This window comes from Haliotis cracherodii, unplaced genomic scaffold (genome assembly GCF_022045235.1).
Source record: "Haliotis cracherodii isolate W230 unplaced genomic scaffold, xgHalCrac1.p SCAF_12, whole genome shotgun sequence".
In the NCBI taxonomy this organism is placed as follows: domain Eukaryota; kingdom Metazoa; phylum Mollusca; class Gastropoda; order Lepetellida; family Haliotidae; genus Haliotis; species Haliotis cracherodii.
Window position 1 is genome coordinate 9059667 of NW_027266267.1, and position 24078 is coordinate 9083744.

At 39.0% G+C, this 24078-nt stretch overlaps 1 protein-coding gene across 2 annotated transcripts in view; it reads right to left on the reverse strand.

The window, feature by feature from the left end:
* Positions 1-818: 818 nt before the first annotated feature.
* The window catches only part of LOC139458168 (uncharacterized), a 37018-nt gene continuing 13758 nt past the window's right edge, over positions 819-24078 (reverse strand). The window contains exons 3-7 of one of the 2 annotated variants that reach the window (XM_071239502.1): positions 19485-19772; positions 16598-16891; positions 16028-16161; positions 15589-15611; positions 819-1954 (exon numbers count right to left, since the gene is read on the reverse strand). In XM_071239502.1, coding sequence (XP_071095603.1) covers positions 1855-1954; positions 15589-15611; positions 16028-16161; positions 16598-16891; positions 19485-19772 — 839 coding nt within the window. In that variant the 3' untranslated portion in view covers positions 819-1854. Of the gene's footprint in view, positions 1955-15588; positions 15612-16027; positions 16168-16597; positions 16892-19484; positions 19773-24078 lie in introns of both variants that reach the window. The other variant, XM_071239500.1, reaches the window with a different exon arrangement.

Below are 24078 nucleotides of genomic sequence, written 5' to 3' on the forward strand. Positions count from 1 at the left end.
CTTTAAGAATTTTTTGCAAGTTGAGCATTAAATCTGAAACACTCTTTATATTACGGTGATACAAATACTGATACAAGTACAAAGAAAGCTTTCGCAGTCGCTGAAGTCTCCATAACGATTGAATTAGGTCAGGTGTCCCAGAAGACATGGATTTGTCGTTACAACACTACAATGTGACACAACTACTAATGTGTTCTGGAATAGAAAATATGCATCGATTTTTCCGCTCAGGTATAATGGTGGTAACACTATAGCATTGGCGTTGACGCAGGTTCGACTGTATGTACAGATCAACTTTAAAAACTCCCAACTGTTCGTGATTATTATGATTCTAAGAAACAAAAGCAATATTTCTTTAAATCACGAATATTAATAATTAATTTGATGATATAACACAGTTAAATGTTATTTAAAAAATATACGCTTGGACATCTCCTCCTCTCGATCCTTGTACAAACGCATATTTTCTAATTTCAATGTTAAATTCTTTCAAATAATGTTGTGTAATATCATTAACATGAGCCAAAGGCAAATATTAATTGTGTTTACATGATGGTGCTCGAGATCACAGGAAATGTTCATGAACATTTAGATTAGTCTGGATATTGATGAATATAATTATAATGTAGCTGTGAAGTGTACATCAAATCCTATACGCGAGAGTAGGTATTACCGCACGATACGGTAGCTGTAGATGACGCAATACAATTTGATAAACATATAGTCCGAAAATTAGATCACAGCGAACGACTGTATTGAACCTTATGGTGTCTAATTGTTGTACAAATATCATAAACAATTTTTTGTTTAGGCTCTGCTTGTGCTATTCATAATCGAAAAGTATGCAATAATTTAATTATTTTCAGTATACCAATTATATGAACGGATAATATTTATTTTCAGTAATCAACATTACTTGATTGACATAACCGAATGTTACACACTATTGACAGTTTGAGCATTCTAAATGCAAGATAACACAAATATAAGCTATTAAAATTAACACCAGTTGAAATTACCTATCCCTGAAATATTATAGATCATAATACGATATCTAATATGTTTATAGGTGCGGTCGGGTAGCTTGGTGGTTAAAGCGTTCGCTCTTCACGCCGAAGACCCCGGGTTCGATTCCCAACCCCGCCGTGATTATAATAGAATATTGCTAAAAGCGGTGTAAAACCATACTCACTCACTCACTAATATGTTTATATGTACATCTTGAACTGAAGCACAACCCCATAGTATATGTAATCATAATTTTGAGATTCAAATTGTTGACATAATTAATAAGATGATAAGTCGATGAGGGGTTTTACATTGAAAAAGAATGGCAATCTTATGCAAAGCAAAACTGCATCCTTATGTATTTGAAGTCACTGTTTGATAAGACAGATTAATATGTCTCTCCAGACTATTTCCATGATTGGACAGCTATAATGTCTCATGGTTAATTGGGTACTTACCATCTTTCACATGGAATAGCAGCGCTGGTTGTTATAATATTATAAATCAATCCATGATTGCTTAGCTGTTATTTCCCGTAGCTAGGTAGATAGATATCATCTTAAACGTGTAAAATTAGCGCTGGTTATCATAATAGTATACGTCTCTATAGACAATGTGCATGATTGGTAAGCTAGAATTTCGCGTAGCTAGGTAGGTACATATCATCTTCAACGTGTAAAACTAGCGCTGGTTATTACAATATCATAAGTTTCTATAAACAATGTGCATGATTGGTAACCTATTATTCCAAATGGCTAGTGATTTATTGTCATGTGATGAGGTATATCAGAGCTAGATATAATGAATTACTAATAAGTTGGAACCATTCAAAGACAATATATAGCTTTACACTTTCACTTCTGGATTGACCTGTGAATGGCCTTGCTCAGTTTGTTCGGGAGCCCCAGGTGTTGGGCCAAGCATCTTTGCCATTGCCGGCTGAATTCTGAAACAATTTGAAAGCGCAGCGTTATGCATTCATAGCGGAATCTTTAAAAAAAACACATGTGAGTTTGAGTATAATATTGCGGAATTATTGTAATGCGGATTATCAGTTCTCAGTGACATCAACGCTATTCAATCATCTATCTTTCATTCAGCGCTTTAAGACCCCGCATCTATAGTACATGTAAACATCGCTCTTCGTTGGAGTCATTGTACAATCATGGCCAATAGGTATTCAGCGCATGCTATTGTACTTCACTCTTTAATCAACACAATCTACAGCATATTGAAACACAAACTGTTCCTTTAAATTAAGTGCCTTTTGGTGTCACGTGGGAGCACGGGTGGCCCAGTCGTCGAAGGCGCCATGATTCGCTCTGCAGAGTTGAGTCCTTCGGCACGCCAGAAACCTATGATTGTTGGTTCGAATCCCCGTTCACCCCGATTACGTTTCTAGGTTTGTCAGCACTATACCCGTGCTCGTGGGTTTCACCGAAGTGGTAAACGTCTAAGACCTGCATCACTTTGGGCTTTCCTCCCACATTCAGCTGACACGCCGTGATATAACTGGAATACTGTTAAAGGGGGCGTTAAACCCAACTCACTCACTCACTCAATTGGGGTCACTTTTGTACAAAGTGACACCACTGACGGGGTGTTCCTGTAAGAATGTGTACGTCGTTCCTTCGAATGTCCAGTGAGACGGCTGGTAGGCATTGGTAATTGCATATCATCACACTACGTTGACTAGTCCGGTTTAGACTATTTACAGGCCGCTATGATATAGCTGGAATATTGTGTGGCGATAAAACAAATTACACCCACTCACTCATTGTGTCATTTTGTCGCACTGCAGTGAAGCATATGTAAATTATTATTCAAAGGTATTAATATGACTTGATAATCGTCTGGTAACTAAAGAATAACAATGTACTACTCACAAAATAAGAGTGAACCAAACCATAATACAATTGCTAATGAATATGAAAATTATAAATTCCTGTGTACCCCATGTTCTAGTAGCACAGAGGACTTGCTTCGATAACAAATATAGAAATGAATCAGGGCGGAAGGATGACAGTGTCATGTGAGTTCCTGTGACTGGATTTATCAGGACGTAGAGGTATACATTATGCGACATACAATCTTCACAAGGATATGCAACTGAATGTTCACATTACGTTTCGAAAAGAATAGTATATTTTATCGTTTCTTACATTTCCTCAAGTTAAATTAAGCTTGACACTTTCTAAAAAACACTTAATTATTTTATCTCTTCAAATACATGGTCATCTTATTCTATTTTTAAGTTTCGGAGATTTGCTCTATGGTTCAACAAGTAGCTGTACAATTATGTTTATGTGTGGTTGGGGGTGAGGGGTGTGAGTGCTCTTAGCTTCCACGAGTAGCTGTACAGTCTTGTCTATGTGTGGCTTGGGTGCGGGGTGGGGTGTGGGTGTTGGGAGTGCTCTAAGCTTCCACAAGTAGCTGTACAGTCTTGTCTATGTGTGGCTTGGGGTGCGGGGTGGGGTGTTGGGGGTGCTCTAAGCTTCCACTCGTAGCTGTACAGTCTTGTCTATGTGTGGCTTGGGGTGCGTGGTGGGGTGTTGGGAGTGCTCTTAGCTTCCACAAGTAGCTGTGCAGTCTTGTCTATCAGTGGCTTGGGGTGCGGGGTGGGGTGTTGGGAGTGCTCTAAGCTTCCACTCGTAGCTGTACAGTCTTGTCTATGTGTGGCTTGGGGTGCGGGATGGGGTGTTGGGAGTGCTCTAAGCTTCCACAAGTAGCTGTGCAGTCTTGTCTATTTGTGGCTTGGGGTGCGGGGTGGGATGTCGGCAGTGCTCTAAGCTTCCACTCGTAGCTGTACAGTCTTGTCTATGTGTGGCTTGGGGTGCGGGATGGGGTGTTGGGAGTGCTCTAAGCTTCCACAAGTAGCTGTGCAGTCTTGTCTATGTGTGGCTTGGGGTGCGGGGTGGGGTGTCGGGAGTGCTCTAAGCTTCCACAAGTAGCTGTGCAGTCTTGTCTATGTGTGGCTTGGGGTGCGGGGTGAGGTGTTGGGAGTGCTCTAAGCTTCCACCAGTAACTGTACAGTCTTGTCTATTTGTGGCTTGGGGTGCGGTATCTTGGGGAAGTGCTCTAAGCTTCCACTCGTAGCTGTGCAGTCTTGTCTATGTGTGGCTTGGGGTGCGGGGTGAGGTGTTGGGAGTGCTCTAAGCTTCCACCAGTAACTGTACAGTCTTGTCTATGTGTGGCTTGGGTACGGTATCTTGGAAGTGCTCTAAGCTTCCACTCGTAGCTGTGCAGTCTTGTCTATGTGTGGCTTGGGGTGCGGGGTGGGGTGTCGGGAGTGCTCTAAGCTTCCACTCGTAGCTGTACAGTCTTGTCTATGTGTGGCTTGGGGTGCGGGGTGGGGTGTCGGCAGTGCTCTAAGCTTCACAAGTAGCTGTGCAGTCTTGTCTATGTGTGGCTTGGGGTGCGGGGTGGGGTGTTGGGAGTGCTCTAAGCTTCCACAAGTAGCTGTGCAGTCTTGTCTATGTGTGGCTTGGGGTGCGGGGTGGGGTGTCGGGAGTGCTCTAAGCTTCCACAAGTAGCTGTGCAGTCTTGTCTATGAATGAATGAATGTCTTTATTTCCTCCAGATAAATCCGAAGATTCTCAAAACATCAAGATTATGTAATTAAATAATCAAATAGCACAATAATCAAACATATATACACACACACACACACATATATATATCAATGTCCCCTCATATTTACAGGCTATAAACAGTGAGAAATATTGGTAAGGTTACCACACGTTAGAGCTGTACAATTTTATGTCCCTCAGCCGTGATTTTTATCCAATAGGTGCCTTGACTGGTTTGATGTAAAATAGTTGAACGGTATTCACCACGATGCACAGAGGTTATCACGCGAGTGTTGGTTTGGATGATAAATTTCCTGTATTAAGAACACTCTTTGTATTGATTTTAGCTTTTTAGCAAACCTTGGCGAGATAAATACAAAGTGTTTATTCCGTATACAGGATACATTCCATCCAGAAGCACATACGTGAGATTACCTCTTATCCTATTACGTCAATCTTTATTACGTCGTCAAAAATATCTTTCACAAACGGTACCTTAGCTTTGCAAGTTTCCTTGGAAGATGTGCATTCATATATTATGTCACAAGCCCGGTGATTAGTCAGTCTGATTGTTTCAATTGAAAATTGTTGTTCAGTTTGTTTGTTTGCTTGCTTATTGTTTAACGCCGCACTCAGCAATACTCCAGCTATATGGCGGCGGTCTGTAAATAATCGAGTTTGGACCAGACAATCAAGTGTTTGACATCATGAGCATCGATCCACGCAATTGGGATACGATGGCATGCATTAACCAAGTCAGCCAGCCTGACCACCCCATCCTGTGAGTCGCCTCTTACGACAAGCATAATAGCCTTTACGTTCAAGCATGGATTGCTGAAGACCTATTCTACCCGGACCTTCTAAGTGCATACCCAGGTACCCAATTGTAAAGACACTGGTGAATCGACGAGTAGCAGTGCAAAAGCTTAGAAGGTGGACAGTGAAACGTTTGAGTTTGGGCACGAAACTATAGATTTGAACTGATACCCTTGGCTTATTAGTAAGAAGTAAGAGACAAAATCTAGTTCCTTGTTAACTGTAGGATATTCTGAAATTAATGTCGAAATTATTTAAATCTATCAATTGTAAGCAAACAACGAACATAGTTACTGTAGAACAATCAGAGCATACATACGCTCAGGGCATTTCTCGTTGTCAGGAGTTATAAATGTACTTCCGCGTTAATGTGTATACATATTGGTATATATTTGTATACACGTTACTGTGTATACCGATGGGTATATATATATACACACACTTTAATGTGCATACAAATTGGTATATATAACTACACTCGTTAATGTGTATACACGTGGGTATGTATACACACACGTTAATGTGTATACACATTGGTATATATATATATGCACACACGTTAATGTGTATATACCAATTCTTTATTCATGTACATGTGTAGGCCAACGGCCCATGGTACAATATTTGGTCCATCATTAACATTTATAGGCTTAGTGTTTGGAGTCTAACATTCATGGCATGGTATATACGTATATACAAGTTGGAATATTTCTAATAACAGTTTCAGTGCTTACCGCCATAAGCATATTGAATTTAGCAAGAGTAGGATGTACAAAATACTTCTGTGGTAAATACTGAAGACGAAGTTCATCATAAGCGTTACAAATTAATAAAAAATGATATTCATTCTCGACATATCTTTGATTGCAACTATTGCACAATCTCTGCTCTCGTGGAGTATTAACGTATCTACCTGTCTCAATGTGGAGAGTGTGGGAGCTACAGCGAAACTGGGCTAGTGCAACACGACACATTGGTATACATGCACACACGTTAATGTGTATAGACATTGGTATATATATCCACACACGTTAATGTGTATACACATTGGTATATATATGCACACACGTTAATGTGTATACACATTGGTATATATATGCACACACGTTAATGTGTATACACATTGGTATATATATATGCACACACGTTAATGTGTATACACATTGGTATATATATGCACACACGTTAATGTGTATACACATTTGTATATATATGCACACACGTTAATGTGTATACATATTGGTATATAAATGTACAAACGTTAACGTGTATACACATTGGTATATATATGGACATACGTTAATGTGTATACACATTGGTACATACAACATGTATATGCACACATGTTAATGTGTATACACATTGGTATATATATGGACACATGTTAATGTGTATACACATTGGTATATATATGGACACACGTTAATGTGTATACACATTGGTATATATATGCACACATGTTAATGTGTATACACATTGGTATATATATATATGCACACACGTTAATGTGTATATACATGGGTGTATATATATACACACACACATTAATGTATATACACATTGGTATATATATACACACACATTAATGTATATACACATGGGTATATATATACACATACATTAATGTGTATACACAAGGGTAATTATATACACACACATTAATATATATACACATGGGTTTATATATGCACACACGTTAATTTTTGAAGTTGAAAAAAATGACACTTTATCACGCACACAGACATATACCACACAGTTTTGGATTCTACGGAAATTTCTTTATCCTGTGACATCATCATTTTAGGAAGAACAAAATTACTGAAAACCGACTACTATCGCTACTTTTGATAGTTTACTCAATCACCATTCACAGCGTTATGTTTCATGTATTTTTCTAAATCTAAATATCGAGTATTCACAGGAGAATTCCAAAACGTTCATTCCTAAACGTCGCCGAAAACCCTAGAATTTGTTACGATGTTTTAGGAAATACGTCAACACAAACGCTGAAGTAAACTTTCCTCCATATTGGAAAGTGTTTACAAAACCACGTTTCCCGCATGCCGACTATGATAGGCCTATTACACATATATTTCACACTCAACTGCAACACACACATCCCTGAATTCCTCATACAGTTGAGCATCAAATATACAAATGTCTTTGTCACTAATACAATTAATATAGATGGAATAAAGAGAAATATATTAGGTGTGAAATCGCTGTGCTATGAAACCATTATTCTTTGATAACGAAAATCGGAGCGACAAAACCCTTTCCATATTCATAAGACATTTCGATTGTACGATTTTTACTATATCATTAGCAAGTCTATGAATCACTATCAGACAGAAATGCGTGAGCCCACCGGAGGCAGCAACATTCAGATTCTACAATGTGAAGCAGTTTCTCTTATATTGATATATCAATTCGTCTATTCATTGCATGAAATGGATCAATATCTTGAGAATATACCTGGGAAGAGTAGCGAAGCACGAATAATATAATTACAAATATATCCATTGCAAAGATTCGGTAAATTCAAAGATGAAGGGAAATATCCACATATTAATGGGCATATACACATCTAATATTAAACTTATATCTGTATGTTTTGAACTATTCTTTGAGTGAGTGAGTGAGTGTGGTTTTACGCCGCTTTTAGCAATATTCCAGCAATATCACGGCGGGGAACTATTCTTTGAGTATGTGATTGAAGTAAAATAGATCGACACTATGCACTATCGACCTAATTGTTTTATCTTATGTGCCTAAAAACTTTCTGTTTTATAAATATATAACAATGTCGTCTTCCTCCGACTTCGCCAAAGACATAAAACAAGCCGTTACTAAAACATTCAAATTTTCAATAAATCATAAATTTTGGAAATAAGGCCGGTGTCCCGGTATAAACTCTCCCCCGTTCAAATTCTCCCTATACCGGTACAGATTCTACCCCGGAGAATCTGTTCTGAAATAAAATCTCCCCCAGGCGGATATATTTCGCGCCCCTCTCAGTATAAAGTCTCCCCCCCACCCTGATTATTCGGTTTGTTGCAATATCTTTAAGTTCTATATTCTTTAAATAGGTATCTTTAATGTAAGGAGGGTTACTTTAAAAAATAGATTATGAAATATGGTCATTATGAATTGATATTTCAGCATATTTTATTTGGTAACTGTACCTTCCATCCTAAAATAATTATAATACATATATCATACCAAACAAATTTGAATGAAATGACTTAATGTGACAAATACATGTACGGTTACTGTTGTAACTGAATTCAGAAATCTTATTAATCCTCGCAAACATTCGGTTTCAACACTAACTACGTAAAAACTGTCAACATATCCACGCGCGCCTCCAGCTCAGGCTGTCCGTTATACTCTGATTTTAGATCTAAAATATATTCCTTAATACAGGCTACGATTTGAAAATGGTATCAGTGTAATATCAGTGGCTAGAATATCCTGGTGCAACCAGGTTTCTGTTAAACAACCCCACACCTACAAGTAACTAAATGTATATTTAGATAAATATATAACCCAGAAATGATAAAGGAGAGAAAACAATAAATAAAAAAAATACATAAACAAATAAACATTAAAACCTTGAGGAATATGAAAAGCCAATGTGTAATGCTAAAGCACGAAGACACGATAAACTGTACCAACATTACAATGTTCCCCCATATGCATGCTTTACCTGGGTTACATACGGGTGATCTAAGTTAGAAATATATGACTGATATAAATTCTTTAAACACGGTTATATCGAATATGCTTGGATTATCTTCTTTTTTCAAATGTACACCATTCAGGAAAATTATATAGAATTATGTATTTACTCTCCCCCATGTATTTTGCTCTTTTATGTAAAGACTTTTTACACCTTACACATTTTAATTACAGATTCCTTTGTTTTGATTTTAATGCAAACAAACCAGGCTTTACAATGTATTTTGTTTCAACAGATTTTTATATATAAGTATATGAATGGGGATTGACAAACAAGCTTTACTGGCTTATGTAAAAGCTGAGTTTCCATTGTGCGCGGTATTTATAGAGGTATCAGGGGTCATTTCAACTTGCAAAATGATTGACATAGTCCTTTATAGAGCGAGGATTGGGCTGTTTTCCAACCCGATTGACTGATATTACAACATTCACATGGTTTAGAAAGGTACAATGAATGGTAAAGCATGCAAATTACACTATTACGCGATATTTCATAAGAAATATCATATATATACATATTGATATAAGACTTTATCACTGTATTCAATTCCAAAATTTTAGATGTAAACTTTCGGACTCTTCAGTTCAAAATTCTTCAACGATTAATACATCACAGGATTTGTAGCTGGACGACGGGAATCTACAAACAGCTGAACGCATTCTTACCACATACACTATCTTATCTAGTATTTAGGTCTATCACAAAATAACACACAGACACTGCATAGCATAGGCATTTAATAAACCTAAAATTATTGAACTGCATGACAAGTCTGTATAAATAATCGGAGGGAGAAAATATTCTAGGGTTTGATTGGTAGCTAACCCTTGAGAATCTACAAATAGGAGAACACTTTTGTACCACTTACATTCCCTTAATTGGCATTTTAATTTTAATACCTCTAGTTAGTACCGTTTTAAGTTTAGGATCCAGTGAAATGCCTAAATACTGCTTTTGCTTACAAAAACAAGAAATCCACTGAACCCGAAACTGACTCACTTAAATTTATGCATGCCAACAGCCATGCACGCAAGTAAAAGTTGTTCAGAAGCTGATATTCTCCATCAAAATAAACCAAAAAGACACCACATAGCAAAAGCATTTTTAAACAATTACAATTGTTGAACTGCATGACAAGTCTATATATATAGTTCAGGGGAGAAAATATTCCGTGAGTCCTCGTAGAAAAGTCAGTGTCTTGACTGTGTGTTTTCTTTGATGAGAATGTTTCTCACCGACCTTAGCGTGTAGGGGTGTGATGTCCTGGGCAGGAAATGACAGTGTTTTGACTATTCGTCTTTCATTAATTAACGTGTTGGGCATCCCTAATTAACCTTTACTAATTCATGTTAATCCAACACAGGATGTTTTCTGGAAGTGGACAATCGCGAATGTCATAGGGCTGACGTGACACGTGTTAATAACTGTCCTAGAACTTCTATAGTTACTAAACATTCTTTATATCTAACGACTAGTATTATATCTACCTATATACCACTTTATTGTCTCATATTGCGGTAGTCAAAGAAAACACAGTGCTCAAAGTGAAGCCCTTTCCACTCCACATTCTCAACATCGTCACTATCAGAAGTGTTTGGCTTGTCTATAGATGTAAACACATTGGTGATACATCTGTGTGTTTAAAGTGGATTTTGACAGTCCGGGCCAAGTCGGACCCAACACAAGCCAAACAAAAGTATTTATAAAACGACCGGGGGGGGGGAAATATTCTGTTGGGAGATTTTATTTCGTAGGGTGGGGAAGAGTTTATTTCGAGAGGGGCGGAACTTTACCGGTATAAATTCGCCGGGGGGGGGGGGGGGGGGATTTTATTCTGGGGGCAAATATATTTCGTGACACCGGCACTCCCTTAATTATGGTGCAACAATAGCAAATTCAATTTCCACGAGCTGGTGAATGCGGAGGTTTAAGCCTAGTTCTACCGGTCAGATAGCGTCATACATTTCGCTATTACGTCCGTTCTAATGTTTGTTTGTTCAACGCCGCACTCAGAAATATTCCAGCTGTTTGACGACGGTCTGTAAATAATCGAGTCTGGAACAGACAATCCAGTGGTTGACATGAGCATGAGCATTGATCCACTCAATTGGGATCGATGACATGCATCAACCAAGTCGGCGAGCGTGACCACCCGATCCCGTTAGTCGCCTCTTACGACAAACATAGTCGCCTTTTACGGCAAGCATGGGTTGCTGAAGATCTATTCTACCCCGGATCTCCACGGTTCCCTTTCTTATATAGTAACATTTCCTATGATTTGTGATTGTACGAAAACGTATACGGTTTCAATGTCCAAATTTGCGCTGGAATAATTCAGTTCCTCGTTATCCACAGCACATTCCATGTGAGCTGAGATGGACTGAGTCTAAACGTAGCGGAGTTATGCCCTCTGTTGGTGTGATTGTCTATTGTCGCCTTTTAACGTCATGGGTAAAAAACCGATTTTCTTCATATATGGCAAGCTATGTTTCGTTTCGAATATATAACGTTATACATACGCATGGAAATTCATTTGATATATCATTATGTCGTTTATTAATATGGCACTAGCTTGTTAACTCATGGTTTCCGTAAAGCCGCATTGTAATGTCATCGGTATACGACGAAAAGCGGTGAGATTTGTTGGGGTTATTTTTTTCAAAACTCGGACAAAACTTAGCTCTGTCTCTTTTTAAACCGGTTTGATATTTGCATTTAAATCTACGCCATCATATAGGAAATATAATAATGTACATCCCTGCATAAATGCATTGTCGGAGGTAGACCAATCGCTCAATGTTAACTTTTCAGATCATATGAAAATGTGCGTTAGAAAAATAACTCAGCATCCAGAGGGTCAAACTGATCACAAAACCGGTCATACATGTTCTTATATCAAGGCTCATTGTTCCGATCACTCCCTAAGGTTCTGGAAATAAACGTTTAAATGAATCATGATATGAATCTCTGCAGCAAATAACGAAATTGTCTCAGGACGCAAACGAGATACACTCACGTGCAAAAGAAACGTCCCCAAACTTAGAATTATATTATAATTGTTGAATATAGTCACAACATCAAAAACAGTTCGGAACACATTGCCAAAACACACCAATGCATGATATCTCAAGGAAATTCACGTGCTGCATGTTAGAAGCGGGTTAAAATGACTTTATTCAAAGAAATTCCCTGCACGTGCTGGAAATCACCCGTATGAAGATCGGTTATAAAATCCGTTTGAAACTGTTCTTTGCAATCATCAGCGTCTGAAAAACCCTCAGAACATGCCTAGATTAACTGTGGAACAGAGACAAAGAGCGATTGGAATGTTGGAGATGGGGGCAACTCACGACCATGTTGCAAGAATCATGGGCAGCGCAAAAAAAACGATTGGCAGACAAGTCACACGTTACAGACAAACTGGCAGGACAGCAGACAGGCCAAGGAGCGGTCGACCTAAAGTCACTACACCACGAGAAGACCGTTATCTTCGTACGCTTCATTTAAGGAACAGATTCCTCACTGTGACGGCATCATCAGCGTATAGCCTTGGTCATCGTGTCAGCAGGAGACGACTCCGTGAGCGAGGAATCAGAGCCTACAGACCGTTCAAGGGCATGACGTTAACGCTGGAATATCAACGTCGAAGATTGGCATCGACAAGACGTGTTCGTCAGTGGCAGCAACGAAACTGGCAAAGAGTCCTTTTCAGCGATGAGAGTAGGTTCCAGTTGAACAGAGCTGACGGCCGAAGACGTGTCTACCGCCGGCGTGGGGAACGGACGGCACGTTGTTGCGTTCAGGAAACGGAACCATATGGCGGAGGGAGTGTGATGGTTTGGGTAGGCATTTGTAGGAACACCAAGACCGACCTCATGATAATCGATGGCAACCTGACAGCCCGTCGGTATTTTGATGAATTTCTGCAGCCCCATGTCCTGCCTTTCCTCCAGTAAAATCCAGGAACCTTGTTTCAGCAAGACAATACCACACCACACACCGCAGCTGTCACAACGGCCTTTCTCAACGCCAACAACGTGCCCGTCCTGCCTTGGCCACCAAGATTCCCAGACATGTCTCCGATAGAACACTTGTGGGACCATCTTGGACGTCGACAACTGCCACACCCTCCGTTGACAAGAAATGCACTGGCTCAGGCACTGCAGAGAGAATGGCGTCAGATCCCCAATCACGTGATCAGAAGACTTACACACTCGCCCCGACGACGTGTTCTGGCATGTATCGACCCTAGGGGTGGACATACGCGGTATTGAAAGTCTGCATTCCAATTTCAACCTCTGTGTTTTTGTGATTTGCCGCTTTGGCTTGTGCTCGAATACTGGACAATCGACCCCTTGTGATAACATTGACTCTACAGCTGTTCCATTTAACATGTTCTTTTTACTTCTGTCACACATGCTTTACATACCTTTTTGTTATTCATATACAACGTCATTATCTATTCGTGTTTGTGTTTGTGTTGTTTGTTAGTTGAAAAATGTTTGGAGAAGTCCCTTTTGCACGTGAGTTTATATTCGAACAGGTCAATCAGTACCCTTAATAACAAAAGGAATCATATGTCACAATGTCAAAGGTAATGTTCTCTAGAGGCGCAGTCTGTGACAACAATGTGGTCACTAGAAATTCGTTTGATTTTAACTGAATCTGCCTCCTGCCACCTTTCTACATGTTTATTTCAAATAACGTGTAAGTCCGGCCCAATGGTGACACTTCCCGTCCCGTCCCCTCCCGAAACGCATGCTTAATTCAACAGTAAAACGTCAAACCACTATAAATTGAAATGAACATCGGTCTGTTTCTGAACGTTTCTGATTTGCATGTGTAACATGGTCCAATATCGATATGAAAAGAGGGTAATCCACTGACTAAACATACTTACACCATTTTAATGACTCGAAACAAATGAAAGTACGCACGCAATTAACAATAAATGCTTAACGCTGACCTTGACCTTTGACATCATACCTTAATTTACGCAATTATCATTTACATAGTATATACTTTATTATTTCATTCTTTACAATTTATTTTGGTGATTCCCGTTTTCCACCAATGTCTAAGGCTACTAGAAACTCGGTCACGAGACGGGATTCATTCCCCCTGTCTGCGGCCAAATCGCGAAAACGCACCACATTTTCATGCTTGAGAAATACTCTGATAAAGCCAAATAAATATGTTTTTATTCAAGTTAGCGTCTTGTACCTGTTAATGTTGGCCTTCTCATGGCATTCGCCAAAAGCGCTACACATGGCATTGTGAAAGGAGATTAAGCACTTAATACCCATGACCTTTGAAGAAGAACATCGTCATCAAGCTCCGAAAAAAGAACTTAAATGAGTTTACGTTTAGTTGCGCACGGCCTCGAACAGGCTCCACGTGCGTCACTAATCGGATAATTTCGGGCATTCTCGGACACATATGTGTATTCATTCAAATTAAAAATAGAAGTCCAACTGACGGCGATATTTTGCTTGACAACGCATTGCATCAACGTTACTGATGCGCTCAGGACTCATCAAGGATGTTGTCCGTGCATCATCCTGCTACGGAAGGGTGTACCAACCAGTGGACATCAAATTCCACTCTAAACACGGGTAATATGAGGTAATAATATCCTACACACTCGCGACTATTAATCTGTATTCGGTAACTTCTGGGTACAACGAAGCGAACATGTTCTGCTTTTATACCAATCTATATCGACGTGGCATTTGTGTGTTCATATCTTTCGGCCATGGGAGCCGTACCATTTTACACTTGTCAGAGGGGTACACAAAGAACAATATCTAGACTACCATTTTTGTAGAAGCCTCGGTGGCTGAGTGGGTTAGATCGCTGCCTTGTGTGCTTTCAGCGTGGGTTCGAAAACCCCCATGAGACTCAACCCCCAAAAGTAGGAGAATCTGTACTTTACGGTGAAAGTGAGGTCCCAAAATATAACATTTGTTACATGAATCTAGCTCTATAACATTTGGAACAAGGAATGATTGATATTAAAACAACAGTTTGCCACTAACGTGGCCATATCCCCCGCCCCTGTTGCAGAATTTATGACTTAATTAAATCTAAACAAACCCTAACTTTTTTTAACCGAGGTGGAACTTCTCATGGAAATTGTAAAATAAAGAAGAGTTTGGAACCTGAGTCCATCTTGCTGCCATGGAAACGTAAAAGAATAAAAAATTCTAAAATTTATAAATAGCAAAAGGCCTCCAGTTCAGCATGTACCTGACAAACCTGCAAAGTTTCATGAAAAAATATTGAACGGTTTCTGAGTTATGCTCCGGAGACGAAACGTGACAGTCGGACGTAAAGACGGACGTACGGACGAAAGGAGCCCGTTTCTATATCCCCCGCCAACTTTGGGGGAAAATAACACGTGAGGTTTGACATACAAATTGCACCAACACGACATTTTGAAACTTGTCTTACCTTCCAATGAAATCCCTCAATTCCTGAAAGAAGAACGGGATGCATTAAATCACACTACATCAAAAAACAGTTCACTGCACTGAAGTTACATTAATGAAAACGCATCATTAATTATTAATTATGCTTGAGCCACTAACACGCGGTGTATGGCCAGGACCGTTACTGTTACAATGCACATGTGGTGATGATCAAGAGGCTTTATAGATAGGTGTCTCTGACGAGCTGTGTGGGCTTGTACACAATGACGTCGAGGTGTAGGACAATTAGATCTATCCTGTGACTGACAGGGACACGTATGACGTAACAAGCAAGTGACGTCACATCAGACTTTATGGCATGATGTCTGTACTGGCAGAGCAGCCGATTGGTAGTATTGTTTTACAAGACGGTGACTAGCCAATGAGATGTGTCAACAAGAGATGAACAACTTTTCATTTACCTCTCTTTTGAACACGATAACCCCCAGAAGAATGCATAGGAAGCTGGTGACGAAGAAGGTACCCACGACTGCAATGGCGATCTGTTCCCGATTGTCTTGAGGCAAGGGACACTTTGGAGGAGTTGGAGGAGTATCTGGAACTAGGTAAAATATTCCGTTTATTACCTTAATCACGAATAAGGAAACGCACATAACACGCCAGGTCATATTAAACGTGTATTAGAGAGAAATACATGTGATTTTCTGGAGATGACGGACCCCTGGCCTGCATGTTAATGAAATGAATGTAGCACGTGCAATATGTGTGTGACCAAATTGTATTGAACTGTAAGCATTCTCTCTGAATTACACGTCTCGGGACTTTCTCTTAGACGATAGATATTAAAACTATTATAACTTATGAATCAGAACAAACAATCGTGTAAGAATGTTGGACCGGCAGATGGTCAGTCTGTACCTATGGGGCGGTAGAGTGAAGCCCATTTCTGGTGTCCCCCGCCGTGATATTGCTGGACTATTGTTAAAAGCGGCGTAAAATCAAACTCACTTACTTATTCACTCTGTACTTACGGCCAGGGAAAGATGTAATGCCTTCACAGAAAATAGTCTCTTTCCCTTTGCAGATTAATTCCAGTTGTACATTCCCAAAGTGTGCTTTTGTCATATTGATTTCTTTGGTAGAGGTGATATTTGTAGGGCAAGTCACATGTAGAGCTGTAGACAGTGTCTCCCGAATGCTCCCGACAAGGAGTGAAACGTTGGAAGCTACAGAGCAATAGTAGTTCTGGATGGTAACTGTCAGTGATATCTTCCCATGCAGGAGAACTGGGCAGGTGTCAACGGTTATGCTGCATGTCGCGTTCTCTGAAAATTATGATACATAACAATCTAACATAAAACTTTCTGGAAGGAATGTTATCGGACGTTCACACTTTACAACTAGTTTTATACAATTTGTTGCATACAACACATGGTATGCCACTTGTTGTACGCGAGTGGTACAAAAAAAGTACATGCTCTATTTGCATACGACAAATTGTATGAACGCAGCCAATCAAAACGCCTATGAAATCACGTGGTATGTACACGTCCATTTGTAAAAAAATGGCGACTCCGATACACGTCGAAAACTTCGGCTTTTCGGTATCCAAAGAGGTACTACTCAGTAAAGGGCCTATTAAACTTAGGTACGTAGAATAACACTTTAAGAAATTATATATTTTGACATTTTCAACGGTCTAATTCTCAGGTTCAACTGTTCACAGAGTTATTTGAAACGGCAGGCCATGTGACTGTACACTGTGGGCCCAGATGAGATTAGGTCCATAATACGTTCTAATATTTTAAATACACCGCACACACAAATATAGGTCACAGTTTTTGGATTCTGTGGCACAGTATTTATTATGCGATGCCTTTAACATCTATTTTAATGGAAAGATATGCCTGCATGTTTATGAAATGAATGTAGTACGTGCAATATGTGTGTGACCAAATTGTATTGAACTGTATGCATTCTCTCTGAATTACACGTCTCGGGACTTTCTCTTAGACGATAGATATTGAAACTATTATAACTTATGAATCAGAACAAACAATCGTGTTAGAATGTTGGTCTGGCAGATGGTCATTCTGTACCTATGGGGGCGGTAGAGTAGTCTTGTGGTTAAAGCGTTCGCTCGTCACGTCGAAGACGCGGGTTCGATTACCGACATGAATACAATGTGTGAAGCCCATTTCTGGTGTCCCCCGCCGTGATATTGCTGCACTATTGCTAAAAGCGGCGTAAAATCAAACTCACTTACACACTCACTCACTGTACTTACGGCCATGGAAAGATGTAACGCCTTCACAGGAAATAGTCCTACTCTTTTGGCAGATTAATTCCAGTTGTACATTCCCAAAGTGTGCTTTTGTCATATTTATTTTTTTGGTAGAGGCGATACTTATAGATTGAGGCACATGTAGAGCTGTATGCAGTGTCTCCGAAACGCACCCGACACGGAGTGAAACGTTGGAAGCTGTAGAGCAATAGTAGTTCTGGATGGTTACTGTCAGTGATATCTTCTCATGCAGAACTGGAGAGCTGTCAACGGTTATGAGGCATGTTGTCTTCTCTGAAAATTATGATACATAACAATCTAACATAAAACTCTCTGGTAGGAATGTTATCGGACGTTCACACTTTACAACTAGTTTTATACAATTTGTTGCATACAACACATGGTATGCCACTTGTTGAACGCGAGTGGTACAAAAAAGTACATGCTCTATTTGCATACGACAAATTGTATGAACGCAGCCAATCAAAACGCCTATGAAATCACGTGGTATGTACACGTCCATTTGTAAAAAGAATGGCGACTCCGATACACGTCGAAAACTTCGGCTTTTCGGTATCCAAAGAGGTACTACTCAGTAAAGGGCCTATTAAACTTAGGTACGTAGAATGACACTTTAAGAAATTATATATTTTGACATTTTCAACGGTCTAATTCTCAGGTTCAACTGTTCACAGAGTTATTTGAAACGGCAGGCCATGTGACTGTACACTGTGGGCCCAGATGAGATTAGGTCCATAATACGTTTCTAATATTTTAAATACACCGCACACACAAATTTAGGTCACAGTTTTTGGATTCTGTGGCACAGTATTTATTATGCGATGCCTTTAACATCTATTTTAATGAAAATATATGTACAGCAAGCGACATAGGAAAATAGCGTATTGGTTTTTCTGTACTCTAGGTCATATCGCATATAACAAACATCATGACCTTCTTATTAACTGAAAATGTACAGGCTGAATATGTGGATGGAATATGACAATAGTATGTCACAGCCTATGTACTGCTTCTTATTTTTAGCACGTGACAGAAGAATATACTCATACATGGAGGAATATTTTTTTCGTTGAGTAAAATAATCTTCTGAACTCACCAATTTTCGTAACGCCACCACAGGTAAAAAGCGTACTATGTGAGCTGATAAATTCCAGTCTTACATACGAAAAGTCTGTTTGTGTCATATTTACTTCTGTAGAAGCGGTGACGTTTCTAGGTGTGTACACGGTGGCTCCTGAACGCTCCCGACAATAAGTGAGAATATAAAAGCTGCAGAACTATAGTAGTCCTGGATACTTGCCGTAAAAAGCGACTATGATCGATGCTCAGGATGTCAATCACTACATTTTCTGGTCCAGACTCGATTATTTACAGACCGCCGCCATACAGCTGGATTATTGCTGAGTGCGGCGTTAAACAACAAACAAACAAACAAACTGTACATATCAGGGGTATCGCATCATGTAGATGAACTGACCATGTCTCCCTGGTTATGCTGAATGATGAGTTCATCCTGAAAAATTAGATGTATTTGAACGCAATTTGTACATTTTGAAAAATGTCACGGTCATTCGTTCACCCCAAAATAAACATAAACCTTGCAAAGTACTTACTTTCAGCAACAACAAGCTTGCTATACTCAAAGTTATTGTCGCCATCAGCACATCCCCATTGTCCTGCATGTCTCTGTTGTACGCTCAGTATCGTTAGTTGAGTGCAAGATGAGTTTATAATATCTGCCTGGAATCCGCTGACAGGTGTGCAGCCCGTTTGTGAACACTGTGGACTGTTCCCAGTTGGAGCCTTGTAAATGATGTTAGAGTAGGCTTGAGATGTAGAGCAGGTCAGACTAGTAGTCTCATTCAGGTAGGATTCCACGGGGCACTGGATCTCAACCGTACCTGTGAGAAGGAACAGGAATATAACAACATAAACACGGACAGCTGGTCACTTGAATGCCTCATGTGATGCCAGTAATGTATAAGTGTGAGTGACTTAACGTTTACCGTCATTAATGTATATTGAGTGTGAATGAGTTGACATTTAACATCACTAATGTATTGAGTGTGTTAGTAAGTTAACATTTAACGTCTCTTATGTATAATGAGTGTGAGTGAGTTTACGTTTAACGTCACTATTGTATAATGTGTGTGAGTGATTTTACGTTTAACGTCACTAATGTATAATGAGTGTGAGTGAGGTAGAGGTTAACGTTACCTACGCATAATGAGTGTGAATAAGTTTAATTTTAACGTCACTAATGTATAATGAGTGTGAGTGAGTTTACGTTTAACGTCACTAATGTATAATAAGCGTGAATAGATAGGGTTTTACGTCACTTATGTATAATGAGTTTGAGTGAGTTAAAGTTTAACGTCATTAATGTATAATGAGTGTGAGAAGATGAAATTTAAAGTCACTAATATATAATGTATATGAGTTAACTAATAACGTCACTAATGCATATTGAGTATGAGTGAGTTAGCGTTTAACGTCACTAATGTATAATGTGTGTGAGTGAGTTTACATTTGACGTCACTTATATATAATGAGTGTGAGTGAGCATAAGTTTAACGTCACTGATCTATAATGGGTGTGAGTGAGTTAACGTTTAAAGTCACTTATGTATAATAAGTATGAATAGATAAAGTTTAACGTCACTTATATATAATGAGTGTGAGTGAGCATAAGTTTAACGTCACTGATCTATAATGGGTGTGAGTGAGTTAACGTTTAAAGTCACTTATGTATAATAAGTATGAATAGATAAAGTTTAACGTCACTTATGTATAATTAGTGTGAGTGGGCTAAAGTTTAACGATACTTATGTATAATGAGTGCGAGTGAGTTAAAGGTTAACGTCACTAATGTATAATGAGTGTGAGTGAGTTAAAGGTAAACGTCACTAATGTATAATGAGTGTGGGTGAGTTAAAGGTGAACGTCACTAATGCATACTAAGTGTGAGTGAGTGAAAGGTTAACGTCATTAATGTAAAATCAGTGGCAATGACTTAAAGGTTAACGTCACTAATGTATAATGAATGTGAGAGAGTTAACGTTTAAGGTCACTTATGCATCATGAGTGCGAGTCAGTTTAAGTTTAACGTCACTAATGTATAATGAGTGTGAGTGAGTTAACGTTTAACGTCACTAATATATAATGAGTGTGATTAAATGAAGTCTAACGTCACGAATGTATAATTAGTGTGAGTGATTTAAAGTTGAACTTCACTAATGTATAATGAGTGTGAGTGATTTAAAGTTTAACGTCACTAATGTATACTAAGTGTTTGTGAATTAAAGTTTAACGTCACTTATGTAAAATGAGTGTGAGTGTTTCAAGTCAATAATGTATAATAAGTGTGAGTGAGTTAAAGTTCAACGTCACTAATGCATAATGCGTGATGAGTGTGAGTGATTTAAAGTGTCAAGTCAATTATGTATAATTAGTGTGAGTGGGTAAAAGGTTAACGTCACTAATGTAAAATCAGTGGCAATGACTTGAAGGTTAACGCCACTAATGTATAATGAATGTGAGTGAGTTTCAGTTTAACGTCACTAATGTATAGCTAGTGTGAATGAGTTAATGTTTAACGTCACTAATGTATAGCCAGTGTGAATGAGTTAAAGGTTAACGTCACTAATGTTAAATGAGTGGCAATGACTTGAAGGTTAACGTCACTAATGTATAATGAATGTGAGCGAGTTTCAGTTTAACGTCACTAATGTATAGCTAGTGTGAATGAGTTTAAGTTGAACGTCACTAATTTATAATGAGTGTGAGTGAGTTAAAGGTTAACGTCACTAATGTATAATGAGTGTGAGTGAGTTAAAGGTTAACGTCACTAATTTATAATGAGTGTGAGTGAGTTAAAGGTTAACGTCACTAATGTTAAATGAGTGGGAATGAGTTAAAGGTTAACGTCACTAATGTATAATGTGTTTGAGTAGATAAAGATTAACGTCACTTATGTATGATGAGTGTGAGTGAGTTAAAGTTTAAGTTAAGCCTCATTTATCTATAATGAGTGTGTGATTTAAAGTTTAACGTCACTAATGTAAAATGAGTGTGTGGGAGTTTAAGTTTAACGTCACTTATGTATACTGAGTGTGGCATGCTGGGAAGGTGAACGGACGTGGCTGTCTGAGCTGTCACAAGAGAATGTGAAAAAAAAAGCTTAAACCTCCAAAAAGTGAGAGGGGATAATAAATAATTCAACAGTTATTGATATAAATATCGGATGAAGGTGGATTATCACTTGGATGGCATACTGTATTGGGATAAGAAACTGGATTGTGTTTGTCATTGTGACATTCGGATGGGAGGCCATATTGAACACGTCAAAGTGAGTACTATTTGAATACACTGATCATCATTCTAATGGTATTATCAACTAAATATCATATCTACACCATGACATTACTGTGAAAACGTGTGAATAATAACATTGATGTCAGACTCCCCATACCCAACAAAACGTCGACGTAGTTCGCCCGACTCGCCCCAAATTGAAGTGACAGACTCGTGCCAGATCACTGTCTGAAAGTTCTGTTTTTCTTGAAAACATTTGTGACAGTTCTGTTTTCCTGTATAACGCTCCCGACCTGGACACTCCAGTGATGTCAGGTGATCTCAAACCTCGCATTAATTCAGCTCACCTGAACTATTATCAAAGCTGGGTCAAGCTTTAGTCACCATACTGCTACCGGAGATTAACGCAAGTCATGATGACAAATTTCAATTAATGTGTGAGAAATACGTTCAGAGTAAAAGCAAAGTTAAAGATCTCGAAGAAAAAGTAACTGATCTGACCCAGTGGATGACATCAAAAGACGCTCAAATTGATGAACTGTACCAATATGGTCGACGTAACAACATCAGAGTGTCCTGCATACCACAGAAGCATGGTGAACATACAGACACTATAGTGCAAAACGGATTTAGAGATCTCGGTGTTAAGGTTGATCTTCGAGACATCGACCGTTCTCATAGAACTGGTGACCCTGCCAAATTCAACGAAAAGCCTCGCCCAATCTTGGTCAAGTTCGTCTCTTATCAGACAAAACGCGATCTAAACTGAAGGGTCGACAACCAAAGGTTTTCATTCATGATGATCTAACCCACGAGCGAACGAGTGTAGCTGCAGAAATCCGTAAGCTTGTAGCTGACAAACGCTTATCTGGAACATAGGTCCGTGACGGAGTGATATGTGTGGAGAAACTTGACGATAAAGTAGTCCTAATCACCAGGAGGTCCCAACTCACTACTTTAACCCAATCACTCAAACTTAATATGCGGTTCAAACTCACACAGGGAAACACAGGACCACCGGAATACTACACCGATGCCGACGACGACGATAATGATGATGCTATGATGTGATTGCCTGTTGTCAAATCAAACTCGTACCATTTTCAAGTATAAATATGGGTTATCAAAATCACTGAAAATGGCTAATGTGCATGTAGTCTTCGTAAACAATGATTATTTTAGCCATTGGAAGTAAATGCCTGAACTCATGATACAGGGATTCTGACATATGTATGTGCGTAGCAGGATGTCAGGGTGTATAAATACTCATTGGAACTGACTTAGTTGAGTGCCTTTCCATGCCATGCCATTCACGATATCACTTACACATAGGCCAGCGGCTAATATTGTGTGACATAGTATGACAATGTGTGACATTGTGTGACATGGAATAACATGTGTGACACTGAGTGACAATGAGTATGTGACGGGATGACCCCATACAACAAACTGTTGACCTAGAATATCAACGTTTATATATTACGATGTATACTGTGAGACTACCATTGTACTCGAACGTGTGACATGTTAACTATAAAATCAACGTTGATATATTACAATGTATATTGTGAGTTTACCATCAAACTCGAACGTGTGATGTGTTACCTATAAAATCAACGTTGATATATTACAACGTATATTGTGCGTCTACCATTATACTCGAACGTGTGATATGGTGACATGGTGACATATAAAATCAACGTTTATATATTACAATATATACTGTGAGTTTGCCATCATACTCGAACGTGTGATATGTGACCTTTAATATCAACGTTGATATATTACAATGTACATTGTGTTCTTACCATTGTGCTTGAATGTATAGGTCAACATTGTGTGCGGATGGGACCCACCTATATGACACTCACATGGCTTATGCGTTATGGCAGTT